Source organism: Drosophila hydei, unplaced genomic scaffold (assembly GCF_003285905.1).
Source record: "Drosophila hydei strain 15085-1641.00,03,60 unplaced genomic scaffold, DhydRS2 tig00000060-arrow-pilon, whole genome shotgun sequence".
Lineage (NCBI taxonomy): Eukaryota > Metazoa > Arthropoda > Insecta > Diptera > Drosophilidae > Drosophila > Drosophila hydei.
Window position 1 is genome coordinate 1993055 of NW_022045656.1, and position 8560 is coordinate 2001614.

Here is an 8560-nt window from a genome sequence, read left to right on the forward strand (position 1 = left end):
TTCGGTTTTATTGTTATCGATTAAAAACATGATCGAAATGCAGTTATTAAATTATATCTCGGACGGCTTCAGAGCTAGAGCTAGAGATATACAGAAAACTATATAAAAAATTTGTAAATAAAAAATTTATAAATTTTGTATATGGTTTTCTGTATATTTTATAAAATCTTAATATTTGTCATATTTTGGATACTTGCTCAAAATTTGACAAAATACGTTCAATTTAAGTTCAGTTGCAACTGTAGTGTATGTGAAAGATTTTGTATTTTTAATAAACTGGCAAATACACCAATCGAATACGCAGATTAAATGTTGAAGATTCCATTCGAATTCGTTAACTAAAACCAAATTTATTATATATTCACACATTCAAATGCATTTTTTTTGAATTTTTACTTTTGTGTTTAAATTGTCAGCTGCTACTTGAGTTTAGATCGGACACTCTCCTAATCTATTAAAATAATCTCTTATAATAATCTCTTGTAGGTAGAAGCGACGCTCGCTGATGGGAAGTTCTGCGTTCAGTTCCCCCACAGCGTCCTTTTTATTTACACTTGCCTTATTTTGATGCTAGATAAAATATTAAAAAACGCCAATAGGACTTTGTTCAGGGTATCACCTAGTCGGGCAATTCGACTAGAGTTTTGCTACTTGTTTACAATAGTCAAGTACTTGACAATACTTTATCGAACAATGCACCCTAGTCCAGAATATATCAGCATTACACAATGGTACAAAACAAAAATAACCCTTAACTCCTTGGGTTCGATGTACACAAGAGATAAAAGAATTATTAAATGAAATTAGTACACAAAAAGTATTATATTTTATTGAGAATTTCATAACAAATTCATCATTTTATTTGCAGCCGCCAAACGGCATAAACCCAAAATTAAATTAATTATGCAGTCTCTAAAATTTGAAAGAGACGTGAGTGGAATACGATGTCGAGTCTTCGCAATGACCATAATTATTCGTAGCCGCAATGTAAGTCATGGTCGCTGATCGGCAGCTATAGATACAATTCACAGTTAGACGTGCTATAAGCACATCAATTTAAATAGTCGAAAGCAAACGTCGAACAGATTTTAGCCCTATGCCTAGTAGGACTGACTTCTATGCCAACAATAAAGCCAAAAATCATATATAGAACATTTTATATAAACCCTTTTTTGTAGATTATATATCGTGGGATCGCAATGCTTTATACCGACAATTGCTGCTGTTGCGTCCAACTGAGATGTGGCTGCATTCTAATTGCTATATTCGAGGTGATACTGCGCGGCATAGATCAATTTCTTTTGGGCCGTAAGTGAGACAATCGCAGACAGCGAAATATTTCATCGAGCCATATTCGTACACCCAGCCAACTCTATATTGGGCTACACTGAATTAGTCGTAAGCGGGCTCTATCTGATATCCTGCGTAGTTCTCTTGATTGGAGCGCTCCTAGTGGGTATTTCCCAAAGTGTGAGCACAGATCTTCACGTCTTTCCCATTTGCAGGGCACACGCTATCTCCTCTTGCCATATATATTCGTTGCCGTGGTACATGTCATCGTTTTAATATGGGAATGCGCTTATGTCATGTTGGTGGACGACTTCTACGATTTCATAGTATTTGATATATTTCAAGCGGGTAAGCTGACAGACCATGTATTGTACCGAAAAGAAAATGTTTTTTAATTTCGCCTATAGTACTCAGCTTGTACTTTTGCCTGGTTGTCTACTCATATTACGATACTATATAAGACTTTTATAATTCTATTTTATATTTTATAATATTTTAAATTGAAATATCTTTGAATAAACTCTAATTTATCTAATCTAATCTTTAGTCTAATCTAATCTAATCTGATGTTATAAAAGGAAAGCGATAACCTAGTTTTATTGACTCATTTTTCTTAGAGCATTTAGAAATTATAAATAAAAATGGAATTGTTTGAATAAGCCAATTGCAACCTTCATTAATGTATTTGGAAAACCAAAGTACTATAGGATTCAAATCGAAAGCCAACCAACTAACAATATATCTTTCTTTCCTACACTCTCTCTCACTTTGTATTTCTCTCTATATATATATATATCTTTCGCTCTATATATCTCTTTCTTTATCTCGCTCTCTGACACTCTTTGTCTTACTGTCCCACACTATTTATTTTTCTCTCTCTCTCTATATATATATATATATATGTATATTTATATATATATCACTTTCACTCTATATCTTTCTCTCTCATTCTCTTTCTATCTTACTCAATTTCTCTCTCTCAGTCTTTATCTCTTTTTCACTCTGTATGCCTTCTCTCACACTATATAAGTCTCTTTCTTTATCTCGTTCCCTGACATTATCTTACTGTCCCTCTCTATTTATTTTTCTCTCTATATACATCTCTCTTTCACTCTATATCCCTTGTCACACACTATATTTCTCTCGCTTTTTATGTCGCTCGTTATCTCACTTTCCCCCACTATTTATTTTTCTCTCTCTATATATATATGTATATTTATATACATATCACTTTCACTTTATATCTTTCTCTCTTATTCTCTTTCTATCTTACTCAATATATCTCTCTCTCTCTCTCAGTCTTTATCTCTCTCTATATATAGCTACCTCTCCCCATCTCTCTCTCTCTCTATCTATATATCTTTCTTTCTATCTCTACTATGTTTGACTTATAATAGATCTTAATATTTCAAAGACTAGAGATATCTAATATATTCAATATCTTCCATAATCCATATTCAAATTTCAATCTTCAACATTCCATATTCAAATTTCAATCTTCCATATCCTCCATATTCCATATTAAAATTTCAATCTTCACTATCTTCCATAATCCATATTCAAATTTCAATATTTTATATCGTTTAATATCAAGAAACTCAACTTGAACGTTGCAATTACATATAAATAATATTTACACATGTTTGTATATGAGTCTTTGGACGGGACTTGGCCTTATCTTTAGAACTGCTCCAGGGTGCGTGGCGCAGGCGGTGCGCCGTACTCGTCGGCTGGCACAGCGGCAACGGCTGGTGGTCCGTACTGGGTGGCTGGCTTTGGCTGCTGCTTGTACTTGATGAAGTACACCTCTGGCTTGCTGGGCTCCGTGGGTGCGGGCGAAGGCAGGATGACGGGCAGCTGCTCCTCGGGCTTCTTGACCAGCACATAGACCAAGGTCTTGTGCTCATCCTGTACCGGAGGTGGCAGCACCTGGCGCACTGGTGTCGGTGGGTTCGGTGCCTTGATAAAGATGATCTTGTAGTGCTTTTTCGGCACGGACGTTTGGATCGGCGACGCGGCCGGATACAGCTCTGGCTCCTCGGGCGGCACATGCACATACACGTTCTTGGTGACAATCGCCTCGGCCGTGGGCGCAGCTGGCGGCCCGTAGAAGGCAGCAGGCGGTCCATAAATGGGCAGCGGCTGCGCCGGCTGAGGTGGTCCATATTCCTTTTGTGGTGCTGGCGGCGGTGGTGCGCCATAACGTGGCCTGGGCGGCTCCGGACGCGCCACAACGATGGCCACATGGGCCGCCAGGACAAACAGTAAAGCTACTTGCGTTTTCATTGTTGGCTCAGCTCGTCGTTGGCTCACACTTGAATGATTCGATTCAGCCAGATTGCTGTGGCATTTTATATGAGCGGGCCGCAACAGTTTTGATTTGGATCGTGTTTGTATAACCCCCTCGCAGCCACAGCCCTTTGCATAATATTTCTGATTGCCTCCCAATGCAATCGTTACGGAGGCGTTGCCGTCGTCATCGCCGCTGCACACTTGGCATACAAATGAGCCCGAATTGTTTAGCGCATTTTGTGCCCAATTTCGTTTTCGATATTTCAATACTGAAAACGAAATTGCAAACACATACAGTAAACAGTAGCTGCCGGCCCCCCACGACCCCGCCGCCCACATCAAGTGTTGTTGAGCCGGGCACGTTCTGTGCCTTTCCTGGACTTCCCGGCCTTATTTTCGGTTTTAGCCGCTATTTGCCAAAAACCATTAACAAACATTAACAAAACTCGATTGCGTTACGCACGCCTGTTATTTATGATATAACACCTGTACGGGTAACGCTCGAAACTACCGTTGCTAGGCCATGGACGGTCATTGCAACCGATTTTCCGAAAGCTTGACGTTATGTTGACCTGCCTCATACCCTGGATCCACTGGCAATGGCTCTGGCGGGCATACATTTGGTTAATCTGACTGTTGGAGGAGACATAGCCGACCCCTCAGCATATATATCTATTGATTAATCAAGGTCAACAGCTAAGCAAAGTTTGCCTTTATCGGTCTGCCTCTCTGTTGCACGATCATTTCGAATCTGTAGACTTGTACGAGCCGAAAAATTTATGCATAAGTCTACATAAAAATATATGCATGAATTAATGTCGATATTTTAAGATACCTAGTTTTTATCTACACGTAGATATAATATATATATCTATAAATTAGTTGGAATATGCTTTCTTTTAGAGATACATTTTCAATGTTTCTATCAGAAATTAATTTTAAATAGAAGGCGTTCCTCAAGACAATCAGCTTAGCTCGATGTAGCCTGCTCAACAATTAAATGTAATTTATTGTAAGTTAACTTAAGTTAACAAGAAACTAAAAGCCAAATTCTGATTAACAAAAAAGTTGATAAGCTCTGTGGCAATTGAAATATCCTCAAATTGTTGTATGTGCGCCATGGCAAAATATAATCAAACTGGAGAGTCCAATTAATCTTATCTTATGCTGGCCAATTTCATACACAATCAGACTTACATATGTCGTAGAGCAAAGGTCTTTAAGGACAATCTGAAGCATTTAATTTATTTATTATTTTTATTTGTTATTTATTTTATTTATATACAATTATATAACCTGTTGCCATTGAAATTGGGAGTTTCGAGGCATTATTCAGCAATCATATATATTTTTCACTTACGAGCTATATTTCGCCTTTTTAAAGTTGAGAAATTCAAAAGGTGGAATTAATTTATCAATATGTTTATACGTGGACAATCCAGTCAGGAGTCTCGATCAACCAACTACGACTTTTGACGTTGAAGCAACGCACTTAACCACTGTAAAACATTAATGCCATGAAGTCCAATGTGGCCATTGATTTTTGCAAAATGCAGTTCGTGAGGTGGTCCACAAACAGCTAGAAACAATTGAGGCACTGCATCAATTGTCTTGAGACAGAGGCAGCCTTGAGCAGTAGTGGCAATAGTATACAATCTATATTGCAGGAGATGATATGTTCTCTTTGGATATCATATCATAGACAATTGTAAAAAGTTAATTGACGCTAAGAAGTCGAAATCTTCGATCTATGCATAACAGTCTGAAGCAAAACAGCAAACTCCAGGACGACAAGAAGCAGTTACTCGAAACAAATGCTTGGTCGTTGCACTTGCTTGCCAATGACTATTATCTTGTACGGCTACTTTCTTATCTGAATGAATCAATTTTATATATTATATATGTTCTTTGCCTTAGGGCCTTATACGCATAGGTATAAATATCAACATCATTACACCAGCTATTCAGTAGTTACCTGAAAATCAATTGCAAACTACACAGAGCTGTCGAAGACGCCTGCTGTGTGTCTTCGTATTATCAACTGCTGCAACCCCAAAGGCAACCGGAGTGAAACCCTTCATAATCTGCTGCATAATGAATGCCAACAAAAAGCTAAAGGCCGCAGAAGTTGTCATCTTTAACAATGAGCATTTCAATGACAAAAATATGAACCGTGTGGGAAGCGCCAAGGATACAGAATTGTTGCAGAAAACCTTCAGCAAGCTCAAGTGTGACGTGAAAACCATTAAGGATGCAACGCTCAAAGAGATCAGAAACACTATGAATAAGTGTGAGTGCAATTTTAGTCTGTGCTGCTTAGATTAAAAGAAACTAAATAATTTTGGAGGGTTTTCATGTAAAAACGTAGCAATTGTTAGTAGTATAATCATTTGTCCCAGACCCAAGGCCATAGAAACTCTTTGATAAATCATTAGAAAAGGTCTACACTAGCTGAATTCTAAAGTGTTCTTTCCAGCTATAAAACTCTTCACATTCGCCATGTTGCAATGTTCACAGATATATCAAGAACATATTTTTATATAGCGCGAACAGTGAACGATATTGCCATCCCCCTTTAGTCTTAATTATGTTTGATCTGTAGAAGATCTGATTAGGTATTTACGATTTATTTTCAAGTATTTAATATATTTCATATTGCAAGTTCAATATATATTTCCCATATTAGTGTTGGGCAGACGAACATTGGTTGACTGAGTCATGCACTCCGTCAGATAAGCTCGAATGCTTAATAGCTTATTTCTAGCGGAATTTATTGAAATGTGGTAAACAATCCAAATTATAATTAGTTAGGACGGAAAGGCAGATCATCGAACAGTGTCCATATATATATATATATATATATATATATATATATATATATATTTATTTATTTTTTTATTTATATATATGTAAATATATAAATATATATATATATATTTTTTTATTTTTCAAGTGGTTCAATTAGATCTAAAAATAAAATCCGACAGGCCAAAAACGTAATATATTATATATAAATTTAACCGTGATAGGAAATGCACACATTATTAGGGCCATTTACAGGCAATAATATTTATTTGCCAGTTGATAACTTTTGGCTTTAACTGCAGTGGAAAAGAAAAACTATGAGGATCGCTCAGCTCTGGTGCTGGTCATATTGACTCATGGTCAAGATTATGATCTGATATCTGAGATCATCGATCCCATATTGCGCAATGGAACGCTGAACGACAAGCCGAAGATCCTCTTCATTCAGGCCTGCAAGGGCGAAAAAGAGGTGGACATATTAGAGGCTCAATCGGTAATTAAAATATTCTTTATTCATCAGCTCTTATCACTCACCCAAATTTTTCCTTAGATTCCATCTCTCCCCAGCGATGTATTAATGTGCTTCAGCACCTTTGAGGGATTCGTCTCCTATCGAAATGAGGATGGCACGCACTTTATTAAAGCACTATGCGAAACGCTGCGCTCCAGGCCGTCTGTGGACATTCAAACCAATATGGAGCATGTTCGCATTTTGGTAAAAAATTCAACCCGGTGAGTCTAATCAGCTGCCGATGCCTGTCACTTTTAGAATTAATTAATGTTGTTTCTCTTACTGCAGTGGTGCTCAAGTCCCATCGATAAGCAGCACAATGAGCAGCGACTATGTTTTTGGGGATTACGTCTGAGTCCTAGAGAAACACATCATTGGCGTTGACCAGACACTAGAGTCAATAAGCAAATTTGTGTAATCAATTTCAAACCGGGCCTCAGCCAATAAAACTTAAAGACCCTTTGCCATAGGACTGTGGCAATTGCCCAGCAATATTAGCACTAGAAGCTTCATTATTAGTAAAATGTGTAACTGGCACTGCCCCTACCTTCTATGGCATTACCCCTACCTCTATAAGAACGTATGTAAGTATGACGCCCTCGCCTGGAACTAGCTCACAAGTGCAGCTTATGCTCCACCTAAGCAATAATAAATCATATTTGGGGTATTGCTTAGGGGACTCTGCATGCTAGAGCAAAGAGAAATTATCTTTATTCAATTTGGACTTCGTCTGGTAACTTTCCCTCGAACATTAATTGCAGATTGATGCAAAGGAACGAACTCTGTGAATTGCACTGGATGCAATTACATAAATATGAAATAATATTTTCAATGGGGTTTTCCTGTTCAAGTCATTAAAAACCATTAAGAGCAAAATTTTAAGCGTAAAACTCTCACAATTAATTACCTTAAAGATTAGATTAATGTAGGTCAGATTAGAAAGCTAGTCATAAAGATATGAATATATATATACATATATATATAGTTAGAGTCATCATCTTTTCTATTATTAGCACTGTTTAGATTCACCAAATATTGAGACATTTATTATAGATAATACTTAAATGTCGAATTGTAAATTGCACAGGGTTAGCTCTTATTACCCTGTGATAAAGATAACATAGACGCCGTGCAGAGCTATTGTCTTAATCATTCTTATATAGATACACATATTTATATATAATATATGATTGATAAAAAAATACAAATTTTTTAAAATTTTTCCAGTAATCCAGCATTTCTGTGTCTCAACTCAACCAACTCACAATACCTGTGGCTAGGTCCGCTTAGCTATCGCTATCGCTAGCTATCGATAACTGTTGCCGCTTTATAGTTATCGATTAACAACATGATCCAAATGTAGTTATTAAAATATATCTCGGACGGCTTAAGAGCCAGACCCTCCAAAGTTTGCATTTAGTTTTTTGTATATTTTATACAATTTTGATTTTGTATTTTAATATTTAAATTTAAAAATTATCACAAATAATTTCAATTTAAGTTGAGTTGAAAATAGGGCCAACAGGTGTAATGCTTCGAATAGAAACTGCTACTTTATTTGAGATGGCGGTGTTTGTAAGACCTCGTTGTCGAGAAGTTCTGGGTGCAGTGGGTTTTATTTATTTCGCGCAGGTTCGCGTCATCGTGTCCTAATGTCGGGTT

General features: G+C 37.0%; 3 protein-coding genes across 3 annotated transcripts; 2 read left to right on the plus strand and 1 right to left on the minus strand.

Annotated features, from left to right (window-relative positions):
* Positions 1-886: 886 nt before the first annotated feature.
* Positions 887-1750, plus strand: LOC111592219. The gene is made up of 4 exons (XM_023304295.2): positions 887-1308; positions 1367-1452; positions 1506-1638; positions 1698-1750. The coding sequence occupies exons 1-4, from the start codon at positions 1200-1202 to the stop codon at positions 1748-1750; spliced, it is 381 nt and encodes a 126-aa protein (XP_023160063.1). The 5' UTR covers positions 887-1199.
* A 1156-nt stretch (positions 1751-2906) lies between these two features.
* Positions 2907-3592, minus strand: LOC111592198 (extensin-3). Its single transcript, XM_023304267.2, has one exon. The coding sequence runs from the start codon at positions 3574-3576 to the stop codon at positions 2971-2973; it is 606 nt and encodes a 201-aa protein (XP_023160035.2). The 5' UTR covers positions 3577-3592; the 3' UTR covers positions 2907-2970.
* Positions 3593-5564: 1972 nt separating this feature from the next.
* On the plus strand, positions 5565-7390 carry LOC111592184 (caspase-3). The gene is made up of 4 exons (XM_023304249.2): positions 5565-5872; positions 6690-6880; positions 6938-7119; positions 7187-7390. The coding sequence occupies exons 1-4, from the start codon at positions 5677-5679 to the stop codon at positions 7251-7253; spliced, it is 636 nt and encodes a 211-aa protein (XP_023160017.2). The 5' UTR covers positions 5565-5676; the 3' UTR covers positions 7254-7390.
* Positions 7391-8560: the final 1170 nt, after the last annotated feature.

Coding starts and splice junctions, on each gene's coding strand:
- LOC111592219 (XM_023304295.2), top strand. CDS start 1,200: ATGCTTTATACCGACAATTGCTGCTGTTGCGTCCAACTGAGATGTGGC. Junction 1,453..1,505: donor TCTTGATTGGAGCGCTCCTA/GTGGGTATTTCC, acceptor TCCCATTTGCAG/GGCACACGCTATCTCCTCTT. Junction 1,639..1,697: donor ATTTGATATATTTCAAGCGG/GTAAGCTGACAG, acceptor TTTCGCCTATAG/TACTCAGCTTGTACTTTTGC.
- LOC111592184 (XM_023304249.2), top strand. CDS start 5,677: ATGAATGCCAACAAAAAGCTAAAGGCCGCAGAAGTTGTCATCTTTAAC. Junction 6,881..6,937: donor ACATATTAGAGGCTCAATCG/GTAATTAAAATA, acceptor ATTTTTCCTTAG/ATTCCATCTCTCCCCAGCGA. Junction 7,120..7,186: donor TTGGTAAAAAATTCAACCCG/GTGAGTCTAATC, acceptor CTCTTACTGCAG/TGGTGCTCAAGTCCCATCGA.
- LOC111592198 (XM_023304267.2), bottom strand. CDS start 3,576: ATGAAAACGCAAGTAGCTTTACTGTTTGTCCTGGCGGCCCATGTGGCC.